General features: G+C 42.2%; 6 protein-coding genes across 7 annotated transcripts; 3 read left to right on the top strand and 3 right to left on the bottom strand.

The window, feature by feature from the left end:
- The first annotated feature begins 241 nt into the window (after positions 1-241).
- LOC108127768 (luciferin sulfotransferase-like) lies at positions 242-1,317 on the top strand. Its single transcript, XM_043214137.2, has 2 exons — positions 242-583; positions 638-1,317. The coding sequence occupies exons 1-2, from the start codon at positions 276-278 to the stop codon at positions 1,011-1,013; spliced, it is 684 nt and encodes a 227-aa protein (XP_043070072.1). The 5' UTR covers positions 242-275; the 3' UTR covers positions 1,014-1,317.
- A 1,358-nt stretch (positions 1,318-2,675) lies between these two features.
- Positions 2,676-4,510, top strand: LOC108127766 (putative inactive polypeptide N-acetylgalactosaminyltransferase 12). The gene is made up of 2 exons (XM_017245048.3): positions 2,676-3,809; positions 3,874-4,510. The coding sequence occupies exons 1-2, from the start codon at positions 2,706-2,708 to the stop codon at positions 4,471-4,473; spliced, it is 1,704 nt and encodes a 567-aa protein (XP_017100537.2). The 5' UTR covers positions 2,676-2,705; the 3' UTR covers positions 4,474-4,510.
- Positions 4,511-5,056: 546 nt separating this feature from the next.
- Pgant8 (Polypeptide N-Acetylgalactosaminyltransferase 8) lies at positions 5,057-7,268 on the top strand. Of its 2 annotated transcripts, none has more exons than XM_070279980.1 (3): positions 5,057-5,489; positions 5,627-6,485; positions 6,540-7,268. In XM_070279980.1, exons 1-3 carry the CDS (start codon positions 5,140-5,142, stop codon positions 7,188-7,190), a joined length of 1,860 nt encoding a protein of 619 aa, XP_070136081.1. In that variant the 5' UTR covers positions 5,057-5,139; the 3' UTR covers positions 7,191-7,268. The 2 variants fall into 2 exon arrangements, with proteins under 2 accessions (XP_070136081.1, XP_017100536.2); XM_017245047.3 differs by having other exon boundaries at positions 5,058-5,489; positions 5,708-6,485.
- Positions 7,269-7,395: 127 nt separating this feature from the next.
- LOC108127767 (glycoprotein-N-acetylgalactosamine 3-beta-galactosyltransferase 1) lies at positions 7,396-8,538 on the bottom strand. Its single transcript, XM_017245049.3, has 3 exons — positions 8,041-8,538; positions 7,888-7,984; positions 7,396-7,833 (listed from the first exon to the last, which is right to left on the bottom strand). Exons 1-3 carry the CDS (start codon positions 8,463-8,465, stop codon positions 7,525-7,527), a joined length of 831 nt encoding a protein of 276 aa, XP_017100538.2. The 5' UTR covers positions 8,466-8,538; the 3' UTR covers positions 7,396-7,524.
- Positions 8,539-9,719: 1,181 nt separating this feature from the next.
- Positions 9,720-12,811, bottom strand: LOC108127573 (glycoprotein-N-acetylgalactosamine 3-beta-galactosyltransferase 1). Its single transcript, XM_017244702.3, has 4 exons — positions 12,564-12,811; positions 10,265-10,370; positions 9,925-10,209; positions 9,720-9,872 (listed from the first exon to the last, which is right to left on the bottom strand). The coding sequence occupies exons 1-4, from the start codon at positions 12,794-12,796 to the stop codon at positions 9,735-9,737; spliced, it is 762 nt and encodes a 253-aa protein (XP_017100191.2). The 5' UTR covers positions 12,797-12,811; the 3' UTR covers positions 9,720-9,734.
- Positions 12,812-17,546: 4,735 nt separating this feature from the next.
- On the bottom strand, positions 17,547-19,724 carry comm2. The gene is made up of 2 exons (XM_017244666.2): positions 19,093-19,724; positions 17,547-18,395 (listed from the first exon to the last, which is right to left on the bottom strand). Exons 1-2 carry the CDS (start codon positions 19,529-19,531, stop codon positions 17,842-17,844), a joined length of 993 nt encoding a protein of 330 aa, XP_017100155.2. The 5' UTR covers positions 19,532-19,724; the 3' UTR covers positions 17,547-17,841.
- Between the last annotated feature and the right edge of the window lie 3,130 nt (positions 19,725-22,854).

Here is a 22,854-nt window from a genome sequence, read left to right as displayed (position 1 = left end):
ACAAGAATAATAACAAAAAATGTGGAGAAATCTAAAAGATCTTTATAAGATTTGTTCATATACATAGTGTACATTTTATGGTGTAGTATAATAAAAGTACGTATAATAATTTATATAAGCAAAGAAGCTTTTTCTTAGTTACCCCTTTGTTACGAACCTTATCATTTATAGTTTACCTTATCAGTTCAAGGTATAGTTTTATTATATTTACAAAGCTTATAGTAACAGTTCTAGTTAGAAATCCAACGTAATCAGACGTTTTATAAAGAGAAGATATGTATTCAAGTAAAATATTAAAGTCCTTGGCCACACGGCCAATGATTCAGTTACAAACACTAGTACCAGACTGGATGCCTTTAAACCAGGAAGAGACCAATCGATGGTGCACTTTGCCCGAGGCTTACGACCAAGATTTTGCCAAAAGAATCCACAACTTTGAGACGAGGGAAAGTGATGTTTTTGTGGTGACTTTTATGAAATGTGGGACAACCTGGATGCAGGAGTTGGCCTGGCTTTTGCTAAATAATCTAGATTTTGAGAGGGCCAGGTCAAGTTTTTTACTGAGACGCAGTCCCCATATCGAGTAAGTACTCTTGGCATTGGAATTATAGTGAAAAGTAAAACCCTTCATTTTCAGACACTCTGCCATAGACAACAAGGTCACTGTGGATAACATATCTTTGTGCGATAACTTGAAGGACGATCCCCGTCTCATTAAAACCCACTTACCAGCCCAGTTGCTGCCCAAACAGATTTGGTTGAAAAAAAGGAAAATTATATACGTGGCTCGCAATCCAAAGGATGTTCTTGTTTCTTCTTACCATTTCCTAACCGGCATAGGACTCTGGGAGGGAAGTTTGGAGGAGTTCACAAATCAGTTTATCGAGGATCGCATTATATTCACTTCATACTGGTCGCATGTCTTGGACTTTCATCAAATGCGCCACGAACCAAATGTTTTTTTTGTAACATACGAGGAAATGAAAAACGATTTGAAAAGTGTAGATTTATAGAAAGAAAGTATGTAGAAAGTTCTAGATTTATGCGAAAAGGAGTGATAGGAACCCATAAAGATGAACTAACACCTGAACAAATAAAAAAGGTGGATTCCTGGTCTTTGAAATATTTGAGGAAATTAGGACTGATTGAAAATGATATTTTTGATAATTAAAACAAAAAAAGAAAGCCAACTTCGGGCAAAGCCGAAGGTAATGTACCCTTGCGGTTAAGACTGCATGTTTGTAGCAAAATATCGAATATAAGAGGCCGGTCCTTATTCAAATTTAATTATAAAACCAATTTGTGGCAGCTCTAGGATATAGCTATATGGGTCGCAGGGATGGCTATATCTTCCCCTATTCTCATCCGATTATCAAGCGGAGTACCTTAAACGATTTCTGGATCGATTCTCCACCATTCTGCATCAAAATCCAGAGACAAAATATTTTTTAGATTTTTTGTCCATTTTTCGTGATGGGATCCCTTGGAAATGGTGTTTTCCCCTATGGGGTCCACAGTGATGGCTATATCTTCCCCAATTCTCATCCGATTCTCAAGCGGAGTACCTTAAACGATTTCTGGATCGATTCTCCACCATTCTGCATCAAAATCCAGAGACAAAATATTTTTTAGATTTTTTGTCCATTTTTTGTGATGGGATCCCTTGAAAATGGTGTTTTCCCCTATGGGGTCCACAGTGATGGCTATATCTTCCCCAATTCTGATCCGATTCTCAAGCGGAGTACCTTAAACGATTTCTGGATCGATTCTCCACCATTCTGCATCAAAATCCAGAGACAAAATATCTTTTAGATTTTTTGTCCATTTTTTGTGATGGGATGGTGTTTTCCTTGGAAATGGTGTTTTCCCCTATGGGGTCCACAGTGATGGCTATATCTTCCCCAATTCTGATCCGATTCTCAAGCGGAGTACCTTAAACGATTTCTGGATCGATTCTCCACCATTCTGCATCAAAATCCTGAGACAAAATATTTTTTAGATTTTTTGTCCATTTTTTGTGATGGGATCCCTTGAAAATGGTGTTTTCCCCTGTGGGGTCCACAGTGATGGCTATATCTTCCCCAATTCTGATCCGATTCTCAAGCGGAGTACCTTAAACGATTTCTGGATCGATTCTCCACCATTCTGCATCAAAATCCTGAGACAAAATATTTTTTAGATTTTTTGTCCATTTTTTGTGATGGGATCCCTTGAAAATGGTGTTTTCCCCTGTGGGGTCCACAGTGATGGCTATATCTTCCCCAATTCTGATCCGATTCTCAAGCGGAGTACCTTAAACGATTTCTGGATCGATTCTCCACCATTCTGCATCAAAATCCTGAGACGAAATATTTTTTAGATTTTTTGTCCATTTTTCGTGATGGAATGGTGTTTTCCTTGGAAATGGTGTTTTCCCCTATGGGGTCCACAGTGATGGCTATATCTTCCCCAATTCTCATCCGATTCTCAAGCGGAGTACCTTAAACGATTTCTGGATCGATTCTCCACCATTCTGCATCAAAATCCCGAGACAAAATACTTTTTAGATTTTTTGTTCATTATAATATAGAGGGTAAGGGCTTAAACATATTTTTTCAGTGTCTTAGGTATAAAAAACATATCGAATCCTCTCCGCTTATTATAATTACATGCTTTAGTTTTAATTTTAAAAAATATTGTAGAGTTAAAACAGTTGCTTGAAAGCAATGGAGACACGGTCTCTACAAAATACTTACTGGAGTCAGCTGCCTCTTTGGAAATATTTGGCATTCTTGGCTTGGACTTCCTTTGTGCTATTCCTTCAGCACAGGGAGCTGAGCCAATGGGATGGACTCATGGGATCCATTTCACAGAAGGACTTGGGTAAAAACGGCACCGCCTCATGGCCAAGTATTCCTCCAGACGAGATTGTGGCTTATTCGCGGGGCTGGCAGAGATACCAATACAACGCCTGGCTGGCCGAGAGGATTCCCCTGAGTCGCTCTCTTCCAGATTTCAGGGATAAACGCTGCCTGTACTATACACACGAACAGAACTGGGATGAAATGAGACCAGCCAGCCTGGTTGTGATCTTTCGGAATGAGCAATTGATGGTTGTACTGCGAACTCTGCATAGCTTGGTGGCCAGGACTCCGAGGCATCTATACCATGAACTTATTTTGGTGGATGACCACAGTGATGCCAGTTTCTGGTCAGAAGAGCTATCGCTCTTTTTCTTCGACTCCTATATACGGAGGTATCTCTACACCAACGCTAGAATTTTTCACCTGCAGGAACCGGTGGGTCTGATCAGAGCTCGGGTGTTTGCCGCTAGAGAGGCCAAGACGAACACCTTGGTCTTTGTAGACGCTCAAGTGGAAGTGACTGAGGGCTGGCTAACCCCCTTGCTGGGCAGCATAACTGAAAATATTCTGGCCTTGGCCATCCCAGTTCTGGATCGGATTGATGAGCAAACCATGGAGTATCGGCGTTCCAGAGAAAAGCGAGCCATCTTCGATTGGAGTCTGAGTCGGCGGGAAGTTCCCCTGACCAAGGCACAAAGCCAGAGCCTTCCGAAACCCTATGAAGTTGCTCTCATGCGGAGTCCCGTGTTCGCCATAACTTCTCTGTGGTTCCAAGACCTGTCTGACTTCGATACGAACCTTCAAGGATTTGGAGGAGCTGAGCTTGAGCTGAGTTTCAAGGTGTGGCGAAGTGGAGGTCGTGTTGTCCAAGTTCCCTGCTCGAGAGTTGGTCACTTGGAGCCGAGGGATCAGGACTATCTGAGACGGTTTGGAGATCTCAATATACTGGGGGAGAGTAAGTCCAGGGTAAGTAAAAAAATAAACATTATATTTTCAAGATTTATCTCAGATTAATTGTTTTTGATTTTAGAACCTAAAACGCATCATAGAACTCTGGATAGACAATCCCATCTTGAAGGACTTGGTCTATCGTTACCAGCCCCATCTTAAAAATAAGTCTGAGGGTGACCTAAGTGAGTCTCAGAATTCGTATAAGGAACACGACTGCCAGTCCTTTATGTCCTTTGTTGACGATGTCATGCCGGCACTTCTTCAAATAACTCCTAGAAATCGTACGGATCGTGGCTCAGGTTCCATCAGACCCTTTGTACTTGATAAGAGTTGTCTGACGGTTAATAGGAAATTTCGGCTTAGTTTAGAGCCATGTAGGGCAAATAGTATCCATCAGAACTGGACTCTCACCTATTTGAACGATCTGCGTGTCAGAGCCGTTATCTGCCTGGAAGTTCTACAGAATCTGACTTTGGGATTGAACTTCTGCCACAATCTAGGAGGTCGCCAAGATTGGCACTACGATGAAGCCAGCAACTATCTGGTTAGCAGTTCAAAGTGTCTAGAACTGAGTGATAATAGAGGCATTATTATGACTCCTTGTAGAAAGAATAACACCAGACAGAAATGGGTATTCGAACATCCCAACCCAGAAGCCATGGAAGGGGATGCTTTTTAGGCTTTTATTTAGTGTTAACTTGGGGTGTAATACACAATATAAGAATTACTATTGAAATTCTTTAGTAACATAAATTGATAAATAATAAATACAATATAATAATATTGATATTTCGGGTCATTTAAAGGTTGCTTCTTTGTCGTGCTGTTCTTAGTCCATCTAGGGGCAATAGACACTATCCGAAAATGTACATACACCGGATGAAAAAGGCCATAATACTGTAGATTAAACATAAGATCTATATATAGAGCTATATATTTTTTAATAAATATATTAAAGGGCGATTAAAATTTCATTAGGGCGAGACTAATATTTTGTAGGGTAAAGAAGGGTAATATATTTACTTAAATCTTGGAAAAAAATTAATTGATATTAATAAATAATACAATAAGACAATTTAATTTCCTGATTTATTTCCAATATAATTTATCATTATATTTATTAAAAGCTAAGCCCCCAAGCGCCCATGCCACTTGGCTCCAAAATTTGAATAAGCCCGCCCCTTTGCTACCGAATCGAAAACTTTCACACCGTATAAGATGGCTTTATTAGCGTAGAAGACCACTCTAGTCACACTCTCAGCCCCGAAGCTTTAGTCTTGGCCAAAACGCTGTGCGGTTTAAGCCGAAAGTTGATCTTAGTTTCGGGCGGCTGTGCTGTGGTACGATGTGCATCGAGATTTTGCGGCACAAGAAGAAGGTGTTGCTGCTGCTACTGCTGACGGCTGCCGGCAGCATAATCTTCTACTGGTGCACTCTAAGGCTGGAGCGGGAAGATGGCTTGGCGGCGCCGACGTCCATGACATCGCGACTGGAGCGGGAGATAAGCGACCTGCAGGCGGCGTTCGAGTCCAAAGTGGTGCCCCAGCTGGGGGATTTGGGGCGACCGGCGCGGAGGAACTGGACGGAGGGGGAGCGCCAGGCCATGGATCAGAGCTTGCGGGCGGTGGGCTTCAACAGCTGGCTCTCGGAGCGCATCTCTTTGGAGCGCTCGCTCTACGACATGCGGCATCGCAGGTGAGTTCGAAGAGAGAGTATGGAATGTGACGCTATCGGTAGGTGGTATAAGAGTGGGCTCCACTGCTTATCTCTGGGGTCCTCTCTTCGAATGGTGGGGCCAATAATGTTTGTTTATTTTTTAAATTTTTTGGCAGTATATTTTTTAGTAATATCCGCCAACTTGACATCTCTATTACGCGAATATCTCTGACTCTTACGGTCCTACCATCCCACAGTTGCAAAAAGCTCGAGTACTCGCTGGAAAAGCTTCCGTCGGTGAGTGTGGTGATAACCTATCATGACGAAGAGGCGAGCGTTCTGCTCCGGACACTGAGCAGCGTTCGGAAACGGACGCCCGGACGCCTCCTCCGGGAGATCATTCTGGTGGACGATGGCAGCACCAAGGTGGACCCCAAGCTGAACGACCTCCTGCGGATCAAGTTCCTCAACATGGTCAAGCATCACCGGCTGGACACCCAGGTGGGTCTGATGAAGGCTCGAGTGACTGGAGCCCAGTTGGCTCTGGCGGATGTCCTGGTTTTCCTGGACTCCCACGTCGAGGTGACCCATGGCTGGCTGGAGCCCCTCATAGCCCCCATTTTGAAGAACAACAGGACCTGCACTACTCCAATCATTGACACCATCGATTATGACAACTTTGCCTACCGGAGGGGTAAGCCATCCCGGGGCTTCTTTAACTGGCAGTTCAACTACATACAACTCCCGCTGCTCAAGGAGGAGGTATTGGCTCTGCCCGCGCCCCACGATAACCCCATCATGAATGGAGGTCTATTCGCCATTGGACGGCAGTGGTTCTTTGAACTCGGTGGCTACGACAAGGGTCTGAAGATCTGGGGAGCCGAGCAGTTCGAACTGAGCCTGAAGATCTGGTTGTGCGGAGGAAGGATACTGGAAGTGCCCTGCTCCCGGGTGGGTCACCTTTACAGGGATCCAAGCTTCCACATACACTACACGCAGCAATCTAAGGAGTATGAAAAGAAGGTTATTTCGAGAGTAAGTCAGGTGGGGAGATCCATAGAAGCTTTACTAAATTGTGCTATTTTCCAGAACTACCGCCGCGTGGCTGAGGTGTGGTTGGACGATTACAAGGACAAGCTTTTCGAGGAGATACCCCACCTGACCGTCATCAAGGTGGGTAGCTTGACCGAAGCAAGGGCTCTGAAAAAGCGGCTGCACTGCAAACCCTTCAAGTGGTTTCTCGACCATCTTGCCGAGGATTTCCTAAATCTCTATCCTGTGGTGGAGACCTCGGACTTTGCCTTTGGGGTTTTGCAAAGTCTGGCTTCCCCCAAGCTATGTCTTAATCGTACGGAGGATAGTCCCGGCAAACCCAAGCTAAGTCAATGCCCCATCGAGCATAAATTCCCCGATTCGGATCTTATGAAATGGACCCTTACCTATCGCAGGGAGCTGCGTTCGGATTCCACCTGCCTGGAGGTGCGCAATCCGCTGGGAGAGGTTTACGTGTTCCAGTGCCACGGCCAGCAGGGCAATCAGTTTTGGTCCTTCAACACAACCAGCCAGCAGGTGGTCCATGGCCAGATGAAGGGCTCCAGGCGCTGCCTGGAAATCCAGCCGGACGCCAAAGGAGTGACCACCGGGCAATGCGATCCAAATAACCCCAAACAGCGCTGGAGCTTTGGCTACAAAGACAATCAAAGACTGGAGCATTTTTGGGATAAAGTGAAGACAAGCTAAACTTTGTGATAGTGTATATTTTAATTCAACCATCTTGCCATTATCTAGGTTAGTTCATTAAACTCAGAGATGGTTTTTTTAAACCTGACTTTGTGAATAGCTTTCCAATATAAAAAGATCTAAGATTCTAACAAAGATTCGACATCTGACAATAGGTTGGGTGTTTGTGGCTCCTGTTCTCTTGGAGCTCCAAAAATTCCAACGTTATATGTTAAATAATACAAGACGTATAAATTTTCAATTTGATTCAAGGGGAAGGAACCCGATCTTACAGACACAGGAATTTGCTTCTGAAAAGTGTAAAATATTTATCAAAAATCTTTAAAGTAGTTCGCTATTTACTCACATCCTTTACTGGATAATAAGAGTTATCTAAGAAATGCTTGTGCTCGCTTATGGATTCGTTTAGTTTGCTACCCAAGTGTATTTCTGAGTCGAAAGGTAGGAATCGGTGTCCTTTCCACTCATCGCGACTATCGCCATCAATAACTCCAACATTGTTGAGACACAGGCCCAATTCCTCGGTGGCTTTATCTCCTCTTGGTTGAGAACTGCAAAGACTTTCATTGGGCATGGCTTCCAGGACGAAACGCTTAAGGGACGCAGCACTGAAGAGAATTCCACTCTTGTAGTACATATAAGGCTAGAGAAATAGAAGTTGTTTAACCCGGAAGTACCAGTACGGAATCTAACTTACCAAACTATTGGAGTCCCTCATTTTGCAGCCAAAGTAAATGAGTTCATCGCGGCTGTAGGGCTTTATCATTTCCCGGATGTTCTCCACCACCACAAAGCTGTAGAAATCAATAGATCCACATTATTCGTGCAGTGCAGACCTCTCCTTTCTTACTTGTCATCGTGGGCGTAGAGAAACCAATCTCCCTGATGGAAATGATAGTTGTGGACGTACTCCAGATGAGCACGTAACAGATGCCAATTGTCGTGCAAATCCACAAACACCACCGGCTCCAGAATGTGGTGGACATCGTCGCTGACAAACACAAAGTGATCACAGTGCTTGGCCCAGGTCCGGTGGACGTGAATCCCGGCATAGTTATGGCGGTACTCAAAGCAGAGAATTATGCAAAAAATTCGAGGCGCTGGGGCAGTGTTTGTTGTCGGGAGACCCGAGAGGCGGGAGTCCATCTGAACCTTGAGCTGCAGCATCAGCAGGACACAAGTGGTGGCCAGGAGCAGCAGGGAGATTCCCTTGCAGGGACTGACCCGGGTCTTGCTGCCCAGGAAGAGGCGGCGCGTATTGAGTAGCCGTGGCATTATGAAACTACCTCCTCATCCAGCTGCGGTTTAGATAGTTCAGGTGCCGGCAACGGTGGTGTTGAAGTCGTTGGTGCCGCTGGGTGGCCCGTCGACAATTTAATTATATTGAGTGCTTTTGTCTGAAAGGCACTGCTTTGGCTCGCTTTGCCGCCGCCTGATTGGACTCGCCGCATACAAATTGCCTTTTTCAATTAGAATTATTAACCCACCTGACGACGACGAAGCCATCGAAGACGTTTGGCCATCGTCTTTCAAAGTTGGCAATGGCAGGGGAGTTGATGCAAAGTTTTGCAGTTGAAAGTGGGGAAGTGACACGAGCAGAGTGCCACTTCCATTTTGGGAGTGGAAAGCCCATCAAACGGAAATTAAATGGCCAAATTCAAAGGGTTGGTCAGACAGGAAATCTATCTGGACTTTGTAAGTTGCAAAACAAGAAGCCTTTTTCAAAAAATCAATCACATTCAGAGACAGAGCCAGATATGCATATCCGAGTATCGATTATTTAGTTATCTCATCCCACAAACACACATTCCGGCTTATCTTTGGGCCATGTTATGACACATTTCACGGTATTTAAGGCCACAACTTTGTATGGGTTGGAAACACGTTCCCAGATTTGCATAGATGCTCGTGTCGAGTCTATTTTTGGATTTCCCACCAACAAAAAACGGACAAGCATCCCATTTAAACGAAAAAACATATTTCAATCGATTGTGTCCATTGTTGCAAAAACAAAGATGCGCTTATGTATAGATTTCAATGATGACATGTGAGCAAATACACTTTCAGGTGAAACTGTCCCCCGAAACATAAGAAGACCTGCGTATTAATGTCTCAGTTTACGTGATCAAGTTACCTTAACAGGTAACAATCTGGCCCACACATGATTAAGGTTACAGGAAGCAGGCAAAAGTGCAATATTGCATTCACATACGGATATATTTCCTCTCCATCTCCATCTCCCAGACATGATGCAACAATGACACTTTGCAGTTGCAGTTCCAGGCCACAAAATAAAAGGAAAAAAACGAAGGAAAACGGAAGTAATTTTGCAGACAAAGGGCTTTGGGAAAATTGAGACTCCAGGCTCAGACGACAGATTCATTGATGAACACGTTTATCCTCCCCCTTTTCCCAGCCTTCCCATATATTCCATACGTATATGAAATGAATTATGCGGACCAGTCCTGGGGTACTTCAAATTACTAGGAAGTTCTCCTCCCGAAATTGAATCATCAGCGACAGCTGCCCGAGGTGAGTCCTTTATTAAGTCTGAAATTCTACAGAGTTGGGCGAGAACTGTCCAAAGATTCTCGTTTTGTAAACCAAATAATAGTAATCGTACATTTCAGGAGGATAATAAACACGAAATGATATGGCTCGTCTGGAGAGGGGTACTGTGTCCTGAAAATAACCAAGAAATGTTTATTTAAAAAATATTATTTTAGGTTTTTACCTCTTCAACTTTTTTGAAACTTAAATTCTTCAGCCAAGGTATAAAACCATAGCCGTCCAAAAAATGGTAATACATGGGAATCGGGGAAAAGGTCTCGTGACCAAGTTCATCGCGACAGTCTACTGTTTTGACATTCACGTGACTTAGGCATCTCTGTAGCTCCACATCCTCCGTAAATCCTTCCAAGTGCAAGCAGTGTTCATTTTGGAGCTCCTTGGACATCTCAGTATATATTTTCAAGGCTTCATGGCTCATAACGTAGCCACTTTTGAAAAATATAAAAGACTATAGAAGAATCATAAAATAATTAAAAGATCCTACATTCATTTTGCGAACAAACCTCATGAGTGTAGATATTCTCCAGTTCGTAGCCAAAGTAAATCGGCTGGGAGGGTAAATATTTTTTGCGATCTATCATATACCTTAGGTTCTCCAGAACGACGAAACTGTGAACAAAAAAGCACTTAAGACCCAGGCAGAAATTTTCTTTTATGCCAACTATAGTCACTCATTCGTCATTCAAGTCGCAAAATCGTGCATATCAATAAAAATCCATCTTTGATCTGCTGTTTGCATACAAACACTCCGGACAAATATGTACAAATGTTATGTGGCTGGGGGTATATGGATGTTTGAAAAAAATTTGAATAAGCGTAGAACGAAAGGTAAACAATTGCCATTTAGAAGAAAACCGTGTCAACAACATGGCAAGATCCGTTTTTGAATGAATCGTAGACACGCAAAGCAAACAAAGTCCAAGTTCAAGCCGCAAATGTGCGGCGTAAACATCTCTGGCCAAAAAAAAATCGAAAACAAAAATATGGAAGAACATAAACATTTTGGGTTTTTTTCTTCCATTATTTAGTTTTTTATTTGCCAAACAACCGGACCACGATACCAGTAATTGTTGATAATTTTTTTGCGATGAAGTGCTATATACCTGACTGACGTATATATATTTTAGAGAGCCATAATCTTCAATTCTTCAAAAGGCTTCTTTGATGTATTAATTTCTCACCGTGATCCGAGATGCTAAGATTCTTAATTCACAATTGAATAGTTTTGAAGTTTTTCTACACCATAGCCAAAGTTGGGCCATAAAACTACCAGTTTTAATGACTGTTACTAAAGTCATAAAGTCTTAATTGCCGGTCAACGACCACCACGCGCAGTATCTGTCGAGTCGAGTTATCAAGTCATTTCAACGTCGATTTAGCCGGGAACGAAAATTCTAATTTTAATTCAATTGATTTCGTAATATTCTATGCCTTGGTGTTGACAACAGACTCAATAAATTTCCAATTATGTATGACGACATAAATTAAGAAAAGAGCTGTTTCTATGGACAACTCCATTGACCTCTGGGGGCACGCACTTTTTCCCAATAGTCTGTTGATAAGGAGCTCCTCTTATCAAAGGCAAGTGGATTTAAAAATCGGATCTTGGCGTAGCCATTAACTGGGTAATTGTAAACATAAATAAATCAATTAATTAAATCGCTTGTTTGCAAAATGCGCAAATCTTAAAGCTTGATAAGCCCCGATCGCCAATAAGTTCATTTGGAAAAACGAATGTCAGCGACACCACCTGACCCATATTTGATAGATTTTGATTGACGCATATGTTTTTCGAATTTCTTATATTTGTTTTGGATTGTTTATTCTGCTAATCTGATTTCAGGGGCCCTGGAAACCCCTTTTGTAAATCGAAATGAACTTATCTGCATAATCTAACACAAACTATGCTAATGGAATGACGCGCCGTGAATGAAAATCCATGGGAAAATTTTCATTTCCAATTTCGAAAAGAAAATTTGTACCAATTATGAAGGCAAACCTCCCCGGAGAGCAATCAAGTGACACGGCGACACTGAGGGAAAAAGGGAGCGATACTGGAGGTGGGGCAGTGGCAGCATTGTGTGCCCCTACAAAGGCCAGATAAACTACCGCCTTTAGATACTCGCACTTCCTTCAACCTCCGATAAAGGAAACTCTCTGTGGGCCAAACCACAAAAGGAAGTCGGAGCGGTGCTGAGGAAAAATCGAACTACAATGGCGAGAAGAATGGAACGGAACCGACTGGGAACCTAAACGGGAACATCGGAAAATAAAAAAGAGAATATCTGTATATATAAGAAGAAAACAGCAAGTCGAACCCAAACCCAAGCACAAACAAACACCGCCGAAGGCTGACTGATAACTTTATCAATGAAAGAAGTCAAAATATGTTGAGCGCGGCGGCCACCGAACTCGGTGCTCATAAAAATAAACATCAAGAATGAAGAGAAATAATGCACAGCCATCAATAAAGCACTGAGAAAAAATGTTGGTACAAAATATATTGTACTAAAAATATTACAAAATTCAAGAGTCAAGAACAGAAAAAGTTTACTTTCCACATACTAATGATAGTTGATGAAATATTTAGGCTACAAATTCCCTTACTCTATAATAACCTCATATAATTTTGTATCCCTTATTTTTCTTAGTGCATTAAAGAGTAAGAATCGAATATTTTGATTGCCATAACAATAAGCAAGCGATAAACTAAAATGACAAAGAGCTCTCATCGGCAATTTATGGCTGTTTAGAGCAATTCATTTTAAGTTATGATCTGGGGAATGAAATAGAGGGTCTTACTTGCTGTCCTCCGCCCGGAGGAACCAATCGGCCTTGTCCCCATACATCTGGTAGGCGTGTATCAGGCCCTTGTGGACCAGGGTCCATGTATCCGTAGAATTCACCACGGGCACGTAGGGTTCCAGTTCATCGTCGACGTAGCCGCTCACAAAAAGCAAAACATTGCAATGCTTTCCCCAAGTTCGTTTCACGTACTTTGCCGAATTGGGGTTCTGATAATTATAGGGTATCATGCACAGAATTCTGATCTCATCATACATCGATGTTTGGTCACTTGTTTTAGTATTTTCCTTTTGAATGGCTCTAATATTAAAATGAAGTGTAATTACCAAAAATAATATTAAGGCAAGAAATACCCAATAATAGACACGTCTAGGGGAAGTCATGGCTCCCAACTGAATATTGAAAGAGTCTTACTTCCCTCATTGAGAATATTCGTTGTTAGATAAGAAATTTATCGACTTTTGGCAAATTTGGAAGGTTTAACCCTATATCTTTCCGGGGGTGCCCTGAGCACCCAAGCATGAAGCTTTCAAATAGCACGGAAGTCTTATGCCCCAACCGGTTAAGCGACTCAGAAGTCAGAGAGATTGTTCCTATAATTAAACATTGATTAGGTTGTTAATTTCTGTGCAAAAATAAGAAAAAACAGTCTTGATTTTGTGGCTGTTTAAGCGACACTCATTAAATGAAGTACAGCTGAATGGCTCGTTGATTGCAGCCAACAATTAAAATAGTTAATTAAAATATTTGTTTAGCCGGCTGAGTGTTAACTCGATTCGTTTTGCAAATTAAGGCCAATTACATGATTGGTTAGCCGCCGAGAGTCAAATTTTTGATAAGATTACCGATTGAGGTTTGATAAAATTTTGGTAATCCAATTGGGGGTATGGGGCGTAATCGGCCAAATTCATAAAACAATTACATTATTAGCCATCTGACAAATGGCTGGCAATTAAAGTGCATCGAAGTAAAGGGCCATAAAACATAAATGGTTCTTCTTTCCGATGAAAGCCATTGGAATAATAAAAATAAGAGAAGATCCAACAACCTGCTGCTTCAAATCTCGTACCAAAACAAAACAAACATTAAGTTACAAAATAAAATCTTTGGCCCATAAAATTAAACCTCAGCCAAATACGCAGAACAGGGCCGAAAGGGGGAAAAACAAAAAAGAGTGAAACGAAAACCGGGCTAATCTCGCGGCGCGAGCTTATCAGGAAAAACAAACCTGCAGCAACCTACTTTATATGTATCTGTATCTTTGTCTGCATCTGCATCTGCGTCTGCCTTACCGCTGTGCGCACCCAATCCCCTTACCAAATCCCATTCGGAGTCCCAGTCCCAGTTCCAATCCCAATCCCAATTCCGAATCCAAATCCCCCCCTGCTGGTGCTGCTGCTGATGCTGCACTCTTGATGTGGCAAGATAGGAACAGTTAGCGCATCGCAGTTAACTCGTTCGTTCGGGCGTCGTAGTTTTCTTTCCTCTTGGATTTTACGAGCTGGATACAGTATCTTGCAGCATGCCCATAACTTTGAGTCATACAACTTTTATTTGCATTTTTATTTGTTTTTCCTTTGCTCCTCACCGACCATCTTCCAGGAACGCTCCAAACTCCAACTTTTTATATTTATTTTTACGAAGCTAGAATTTAATTTTGATTTTTCTTTTGTAAGGTAAAATATGCATATTTTTACAGAGATTTTGCATAAAACTTCAGCACTTGAGATTGCAGCAAAACCTCTACAACTAATTCAATAAAATATGACCTTTTCATTTTCCAAATCAAAGCCATAGATTTTAGATACCTCTAGAATCTAAATACTAGAACTTATATCTGCAAGCTGTTTGTGGCACACCAGGCTCTCAGAACCCTTGCCTTGACTCTGACCATTTATTTTAAAACGGAAGCTTTTAATTTGTGTTTCTATTTTTTATCTACGACGATGCGTTAAGGTTTTTGATAAATATTTTCTCAAGAGCCGCATTCTCACTTGGCGTATTACAGCAGTAAACACATCAAGTTGCTAAATATTTTCTTAAATAAACTAAAATTTATTAACCTTTGTATTGTAATAATTTATTAAAGATTAAACCTGTAAGTAAACAATCTCGAGGCAGTGTTCATCTTTTAATAAGAATAAATATTTCTTAATAACTAAAGGCCCACAGCCTCCAGCAATCCACCTTGAAAAGTAAAATATTTTTAAATAAGCTTTGGTTTTTGGGTCAGCAGGCTTAAATCAATAATTAAACATTGGCTTATTAGTATTTACAAAGCCTCGCCGATTTAAATATTTATTTTCATTGTTGTCTACGTGACTCGAGGCTAAAATCGATTTAAATAAGTTTTTCTTTTGTTTTTGTTTATTAATAAAAATACGTTTTTATGGCGCGTTTTGTTTTGGTTTGCTCAAAAAAAAAATGTATTTATAGAAACGCATTTGGTATCGCGGAGAAGGCTGGCTTGCCAATTTGTTCCTTTTTTATTTATTTTAATTTTAATTTCTGTTTTGGTTTTGGTTTTAGCCTTTTAGTCTGCACAAAAAAGTGGGTCAAATGTTGCGTATGACGTTGTCGTGGCTGCGGTTTTGCGCCAACAACTCTTGACCAACCGGTTTCGATTTCAAACATCGGCGGCTCGTCGTCTGAGTTTGGAGTTGGGATGCCTGTAGTGCCAGTATCTTCCAGATACAACTTCCAGCATTAGCATCAGGCCTGAGCTTGAGCCCCGGTGCGAGTTCGAGCCACAAATTTGGCGCTTAATTGAAAATTCATTCAGCTAGTAGGTCCGCGTGTTGTGAGGAGCCATAAACGTGGGCTAATGTGCATTTTATTAATAAATTGTTCGTTTCATTAGCTCTGGGGTTAAGCCGTGAGTGTGCCTTCTGCTATCTGCTCATTGCCCTGTGCCCGACATCCAACCTGTAACTTTCACCCATGCAGAGAGAGAAATTTTATAGAGAGAATTAATTTTAATTAATATAATATAGTTTTTGGGAAAAAATGGTCTAAAACTTTTACTTCTTATTCTTTATTAGATATAAATTTTTCCTTATGGTCTTAGAATCCCTCCGATTTTCTTTTCACTGTAACTGCATTTTCAATGGATGGTTTTTTAATAAATTGCCCTTTGGATGCGCTTTCTCGCTGTCGATGGGATTTGCATCCCGAGCTAATTATGTTGTTTATGTTGTATAATATTTTGATGTGCTGTGCGATCTACACATGTTTTCATGGCTAGAGCCGTAAAAACCGGCAATGCCAATGCTAATCGAAATAGAAAAAAAGTGAAATAAAAATGAAAATGCTTTAAAGCCGTGACTACTCTGGCCGTCAAGGTGAAAGCATAAACAAATGAAAACATTTGCAAGCATTGAAACTGTGCAAAAAGTGGCAATTTTCTTTCATAACCGATTAGGCTTTAACCCATTAGCCTGGCATTAGCAATTAGCACGCAAAACATAAAGCCCGATACTAAAACTCATTAACAGCAATTTTAAGTATCCACTGGGAGTATTGTGTTTGCACTGCCCCGTAATGGAAGTGATGGAATAACTGGGTGTGGAGCCGCGTAATAGGCCGCTGGCTTGAGTAATCCAGTATCCAGAACTGAGGCTGAAAGGTATTTAAAAAAAAATAAAAATAAAAGTATTTTTTTGGCGCGAAGACTTGGCAACGAACGTGAGCGGATTTCCAATGGTTTCGGACACGCGTTACCCGGAATTTCTCGAGATTTCTAATTAAACAATTTGCACACATTGTGGCAACTACAGCGACTTTTATTTGGCCAGACCACGACCCGGTCTGTAGATCATTTGCACGGATTTGTGAAAGCCGGGCTTTAAATATTTATAGATTCTAGACTCGAGACACAGTAAGCATGATAGGCGTCACATCGGGGGATATGTCATAAGCTGTCATATAAACTATGGGTGATCGTAAATTACACCGCAATCGCAATTAATAATGATTGTTTTTGCATAAGCGTTTCCCACCGATATGCTAATGTCTTTTCCGTCACCTCAAGAGGTTCTTCCCCCAGAAGTCTCGCATACCCATGCACCCATTTCAACGATCACCGATCCCCGATCCCCTATCGCCATAAGATAAATTGCCTTTATGGCGCTCCCGTATATGCGATTTATTCGCATTATCACCTGTGGATTTCTAGTTATTTGCTTACCCATTCAAATGGCATACAATAATAATAATAACAATAACGACGAGGCACGGAAATAGCAACTGCAACCGGCAATCTATGAACACAACAATAACGATTAAAATATATAAACGATGATAAAGAATAGAGCACACTGGGAAATACATTTCCATAGAAATAATTTCATTTGTTAGTGCCAATTGGTATTGCTAGTGTTTCTACTTAGCACCGAGTAAAAAAAACTGGAAAACTCCTACCAGGTGAGACCTACCACAACACATATTGTCTTTAGTCTTGGCCACGTTTTCCTCGGAGTCGCAGTCACGTCCACTGCCGCGTGCACAGAACCGATGGAAAACAGTGTTTGAGATCATTTATTATGTCCATTGTCTCTGTAGAAGCGATTTGCATACCTACACATGGCCTTACAACTGGCTTATCAATACGAAATTACAATTGCACAAATGCAATGTGCCCAGCAGTATCACTACTAGTAGTTGCTGTTGCACGTCCTCAGCTCAATGTCAAATCAAACTGTCTCTATCTGTCTATCCAACCATCCATCTATCTATCTATCTATCTGAAACAGCGTTGGGTATCTCAATCTGGTGGGTTGTTGTGCTTTGGCATTTGCCTCGGAAGCTGTGAGCTATTTATATAAAGGACTTGGCCAAAGGATTTGCATGCCATCTGTTCCCGATGTCAATCAAATCCCTTGCCGTGGCATCAATGAATCAATTGCAATGTCTGATGATTGATGGGAAAATAATAATCCAACGGATAACTCCCCCGAACTTCCAGTAACACCATGTTTTGGATTAAATTTGTTATGTATAATTTATTAATTAGTTTGTGGCCTACTTATTACTAATAACAATGTGTGCTTCTCTCAAGTTTCTTAAGTACCGGATACAAAGACGTTAAGTACAATCCGAGAAGTCTGTTTCAGTAACGTTGTCGTCTTTTTGATAATCACAGCGCTTAGTTTAGTTGCAGCAGCATGAATGAAGAATGAATGGAGGAAAATATCACAGAGCTCAGTTAATTGGGTTCGCTATCCGAGAGATACAATGCGTAAGCGTAGCTTCGACACAGATCCCCCACAGATGGCATTTACCGCTTGACATCGTATTTCACCTGGCTGTCTTTCGATTTCGATTTCTTTTTCTCGTCGACGGTCTTGTAGGAGCTGCCGAATACCTCCGAATAACTGGGCACAATTGGCATCATCACATAACTTGGCTTAATCGCCTCGCATGTGGGCGTTGTAACTGTTGCTGTGGCTGTTGTTGCTGTCGCTGCTGCTGCTGGTGGTGTAGGTGTTGCTGGTGTAACTGTTGGTGTTGCTGCCGTGGCCGGGAGCAGCGGTGTTGTTGCCTCGCACAACGACGGTGTTTGTGGCAGAGCCGCACTTTCCACGGCTGCCTGCCCTGCCGGCGAATCCGAATTAGCCCGCTCTTGCCTATTGAAGACATTGAACACACTGGGGTACACAATCAGGCACTGAGATTGTGGTGTTTTCTGCAACAGCTCCAGGGCCGCCTCGTAGCTGGGCAGCCCAGATACCAGTGTGTATTCCGGCACTGGATCCTCCGTCTCCGGATGCAGCTTCAGCGCCTCAATATCCACAATGGTGCACTGCGTCGAGTTGGTTGCATTGTTGCGATCTAAAACACAAAACAAAGAGTATTATTAGTTGGGCACTCAGCTATTGGGCACTGATTGTGGAAGGGTGAGATTTATAAAGACCTCGACCTAGTTTTAATTTGTTTATTTTTCTATTTGCCACATTGTCGGATATTTCATTGTCATGAACTTGTTTAAACAATTTCTCTGGCTTGCATTCTGGCTTGTAATTACCTTGGCCAGCTTTCCAAGCACTTAAATTTCACCTGAGCTCGTGCTTATTTTCATCAAGGTTTCTACCATATTAATTGCAAGCTGGCCGTGGAAATTTTGAAATTGATCTTGAACTTGGCATCAGGGCACGAAATACATTAGTTTTAACGACCAGATAAGATGGATCTATATGGCCTTTGGCCAGACAAATATAAAGTGAATCACTGAGGGACAGAGTGACGCAGTGACGAAGTGACGGAGTTGGCCGCAAAAGATTTCCACTTCTAATGGCTGTTGAAATCATGTTCCATTTAGCCGGTAACCTAATTTCGGCCGTAAAATGTTTTACGAGGCCACTTGGAATCGGAGAATTAGGAATTTTTGCGTCTTCAATTGCCATGAATTGTGATTCACTTGACCAGGTTCTATGGTGGCTAATCAGGAATAGCCCTCGATAAGAATTTAATCTTTGATAACACAACACTTTAGAGTCGATGGTATGGATTCCTGAGACGAAATACTTACAATTGCGCTTCCAGGTGCGGAACTGGTGGTACAGGAAGCAGGAGCAGATGCAGAACACCATCGAGATGAGGATTAGGGTGAAGACGATGCCGATCCAGACCTCGTTCATGAACTTGTCGTGCTCCAGCTGCTGCTGCAACTGGTCCACACTGCTGCTGTCCAGCACCACCCGGTTGGCCAGGTCGAAGTCCATGGCCTCCTCGCTGGAGTTCTTGGGTAGCTGGTGGCGATGCTTTAGCTGAATGGAGCTCAGGATCTGGGCGCCGATTTGCTTCAGGAAGTCACTGTTGGCCAGGGAGATCGTGGGCGTGGATGCTTCTGCCGGGGGAGAACTCTTCCCGCTGTTCAGGATCTGTTGGGCCACTTCGCCAGCGGCGTACTGGTCGAAATGCAAATCATGCGAGAGCTCGTAGTTTAATGCGCGTGGCAGGCCCTCCATGGCTATCTTATATATTGCCTAATCTGTGAGTATCTCAGTATCTGTATCTTTAGTAACTCCAGTAAGGCGGTACACTTTCACTCGTATATCGCTTTCGGTATCTGTATCTTTTGCGGATCGTTCTTAATCTCGATTCTGTGCCGTTCGCACACGTCCGGCGACTTCTGAGTCCACAAACAAACTGATTCCGGCGACCAAACAGAGCGGTCTTCAAGCCATTCCGCTTTCCACTCAAAACTCAAAACAGAGTGAGCGACTGCCTCAGAAAGAGAGAGTGCCAGTACGATCGCTTACCTGGCCAAGATGCGCTCAAAGGCGGCCGATACTCGGTCTGAGCTCACTCCTCTCCCGCAGCTCATTTGCCGCTCGGCTACGCTCCGCTGAGAACGTTCTCTTGCCGTGAAACGATCTTGTAATTCCCGGAGCGAGCAGATACAGATACAATGCCAGCTACAGATACAAATACGTCTTTCACAATAGCCTGGAATTATGGAACCATAATTGGCGTTACAAAGCGGCGCACATGTTGCTCAGCGGAGAAGAATAGGGAGAGCGTGAGAGGGGACCGAGATCGGAGTTCAGAGTTAGGGGATCGGGGATCGGGCATCGGGCATCGGGGAAGGGAAAAAGGCCCAGAGCATCGATCTTCATTTCTCCGCTGGCTTCTTCGATTTCGTTTTGCAGCCGGGCTGGCAAATGACATATCTTCAGTTCCCTAGCGTCACACTTGGAAAATATGGTGTTGGTATTTGAGAATAAATTTCAGAAATTTCGAAAAATTTTAAGAAAATAAAAATTATTTTATTTAGAGAGCTATTTATGGAGCCTTGTTCTATTTATTTTCCTTTTTTTATTTATTATAAAGACTATAAAATGTTAAAAACTAAGTCAAACTATTTTATACCATTAATATTAGAATCCCAATAAAATTTGTTAGGTTAAATTTAATTTAATAAAATCTTAGGCAATTTTTATAAGAATAATCCCAAAAAACTTACATCTCTTAGGTAGCAAGCACTTTTCCTCTCCGTGTACAGTCCACATCTCCAGACCCTCCATTGTTCTTCAGGGGGAAAGAGAAATTATTGCTGGAGGATAATGTCTTTTTGGTAGTTTTGTTGTTGTTCCCGCCCGAAGGGGCCCTATACCTCTCCGGTTCTTCTTCGATTTTTTTGTGAAGTAATTCTTTTCGTTTCCATTCGGCTTGGTGGAGTTTTAAATTACAGCTACGTGCAGATATCTTATTTCGGGCAGCAATTTTGTGGGCGACGCGGTGATCACCTGGCTCTCGGTTGATCACTTTTTGGCGATAGCAGCAGGTAGGGAACGCGAATGGGGGATTGGCTTTGGGAAGGAGTTCCTCATAGACACAACAGTTGACCATTTATGGGATGTGTAATTATAGGGATTCGTCTGGCAGTGGATAATCCTTGAAATCAAAGAGGTCTCGAGTTGGGTATGACATAATCTTGGGTGAGAATTGAGGCTGACAAGGATAAAAACTGAAAATGTTGTAAGCTATTCTTTCTTCTCTTAGTTTGAACTGTAAAGACTTTCCCTTGACCCATAAGAGACCAATAAATCAACTCAACTTTTAATAGACATCCCCTAGTAATTGCTCATAAGGAGCCCCCCTTGGAAATGAGTTGCCATTTCCCATTACGATCCCCTCTCGATAAAATCACATAAATACAAGCACTCAAAACAAGCCGGGATAAGATCAGGGCCCAGCACCCGCTGAAAGACGGAAAGAAGAATTTGTTCTCAACGAGATGTGGCAGCGTCTAAGATAAATCTTGTTGCAATTCACAAAGGGTTGCCTTCTCCTCGCTGGCTCTTGATGAGCTCATCGAAGAAATGAGCATTCCTTATCGCGATCGGCTAATCTGGCAGAGAAATGAATCAGCAGAAGAGGCTGAGGTCTTTCTCGGGATTAGCAAAATGCTGGACTACGATGACGTTTCTTCGGCCGCCCATTCAGGGCGAAGGAATTAGACGGGTATGGCCCGCACCTCCTCCCAATACCACCTTTGGTATTTGCGGCTAACCCATATGGGCGAGGAAATGCCATTTCCTATATATCCGCCACACCAGAGTGTCATCCCATTTATTTTACTTATTCCATTTACCTCTCAGGTATGCGGTTCTTTTGCAATCGACATCGCCGCCTGTCACAGACCGTGAGAAGAGACAATGGCAATTTAATTAAGCTGGCTAAGAAGAGCCCAGCCCTGCCCTCGGTTCTTTTTCTTCATTTCGGGGTAGCTCAGTAGCTTCTTGAAGGTATGGTATCTTCGGGTTCAGCATTGTGGTCTTGTCTTCGAGCCGCTTTCTTTTCCCCTTTTACCATTTTAACATTTTCCCATTTCTTTGCACGTCGGCTTAGTTGACCGACTTGGGCCAAGTAGCTTTAATTTAAGACCCTAATGAGCCATTTAGGCATTCTGGGCTTTGTGTCTTCAATGCCGACTACTGTGCGTCTCTCTGGCCCCCCCAAACAAAAGTTAAATTAATGAGTCCACGGCCAGTTTGGAGTCTTCAGTCTTTAGTCTCTGGTTTTTTGGGGCCTCTCTTCTTGAATGCGGGTGATGCTCGGATGCTGATAAAGCTGCTTAATTTTTCACTGACTCTGCTTTGCATAATGCAGCAGCACCACCATCTACATAGATTTTCCTACATAGTTTATTAATTTTTCAAAAGCCATAGGCCACAGGCCATAGGTATTCGCCCTGCTCCCCTCGATCTCTTGTCAACCATTTCTGACACTAATAAATCGGCTTAAATTTGATCTTTAGCGGTGTATTTTGATGCCGATGCTTTTCTGGAGGCATATATCTTTCTTGTAGCCCTGATTGCGACTGAACTTAGCTAGAAGCTGGACCCAAAGAGCCCACCGATCGAGCCCCATAAGCCGCTTTCCGGGATTGATTTAAATGGAATGACTTTGATTATATAGGAAATGTGGCTCTACGGCGGGTCATTGGATGAATTGCGTCATAAACTAGGTAGACTGGGTTTTTATGTAATTTTCTTCTACATATTCTATTTATTGTTTAATAACTCGACTACGTATTTTGCATTTCTAATTATTGTGTAGCTTTGTGTAATTATTTCCTTGATTTTAATTTATTGAATGAATTTCCTTTTCTAATGGAAGAAGGCATTCGGAGGCAGTTGGTGTAATTAGAATCCCTGCAGGACTCTCTTGGTAACCCTTTGATATACAACCCGTACTTCCTTTCCGCCTTAATTGAGTCATAAATTCAACCCTCAAATTTTCGCATCCTTTTAAAATTGAACTGATTTCCATATAATTACAGAAT

The sequence above is a fragment of the Drosophila bipectinata genome, chromosome 3L, assembly GCF_030179905.1.
Source record: "Drosophila bipectinata strain 14024-0381.07 chromosome 3L, DbipHiC1v2, whole genome shotgun sequence".
Lineage (NCBI taxonomy): Eukaryota > Metazoa > Arthropoda > Insecta > Diptera > Drosophilidae > Drosophila > Drosophila bipectinata.
Note: the sequence above shows the minus strand (reverse complement) of the source record. Positions and strands in the feature narration are given on the sequence as shown.

Coding starts and splice junctions, on each gene's coding strand:
- LOC108127768 (XM_043214137.2), top strand. CDS start 276: ATGTATTCAAGTAAAATATTAAAGTCCTTGGCCACACGGCCAATGATT. Junction 584..637: donor AGACGCAGTCCCCATATCGA/GTAAGTACTCTT, acceptor CTTCATTTTCAG/ACACTCTGCCATAGACAACA.
- LOC108127766 (XM_017245048.3), top strand. CDS start 2,706: ATGGAGACACGGTCTCTACAAAATACTTACTGGAGTCAGCTGCCTCTT. Junction 3,810..3,873: donor TGGGGGAGAGTAAGTCCAGG/GTAAGTAAAAAA, acceptor TTTTGATTTTAG/AACCTAAAACGCATCATAGA.
- Pgant8 (XM_070279980.1), top strand. CDS start 5,140: ATGTGCATCGAGATTTTGCGGCACAAGAAGAAGGTGTTGCTGCTGCTA. Junction 5,490..5,626: donor TACGACATGCGGCATCGCAG/GTGAGTTCGAAG, acceptor ATTTTTTGGCAG/TATATTTTTTAGTAATATCC. Junction 6,486..6,539: donor AAAAGAAGGTTATTTCGAGA/GTAAGTCAGGTG, acceptor GCTATTTTCCAG/AACTACCGCCGCGTGGCTGA.
- LOC108127767 (XM_017245049.3), bottom strand. CDS start 8,465: ATGCCACGGCTACTCAATACGCGCCGCCTCTTCCTGGGCAGCAAGACC. Junction 7,985..8,040: donor CTCTACGCCCACGATGACAA/GTAAGAAAGGAG, acceptor TGATTTCTACAG/CTTTGTGGTGGTGGAGAACA. Junction 7,834..7,887: donor TGAGGGACTCCAATAGTTTG/GTAAGTTAGATT, acceptor CTATTTCTCTAG/CCTTATATGTACTACAAGAG.
- LOC108127573 (XM_017244702.3), bottom strand. CDS start 12,796: ATGATACCCTATAATTATCAGAACCCCAATTCGGCAAAGTACGTGAAA. Junction 10,371..12,563: donor CTCCGGGCGGAGGACAGCAA/GTAAGACCCTCT, acceptor TTTTGTTCACAG/TTTCGTCGTTCTGGAGAACC. Junction 9,873..9,924: donor GTTTCAAAAAAGTTGAAGAG/GTAAAAACCTAA, acceptor GGTTATTTTCAG/GACACAGTACCCCTCTCCAG.
- comm2 (XM_017244666.2), bottom strand. CDS start 19,531: ATGGAGGGCCTGCCACGCGCATTAAACTACGAGCTCTCGCATGATTTG. Junction 18,396..19,092: donor CCGCACCTGGAAGCGCAATT/GTAAGTATTTCG, acceptor TTTGTGTTTTAG/ATCGCAACAATGCAACCAAC.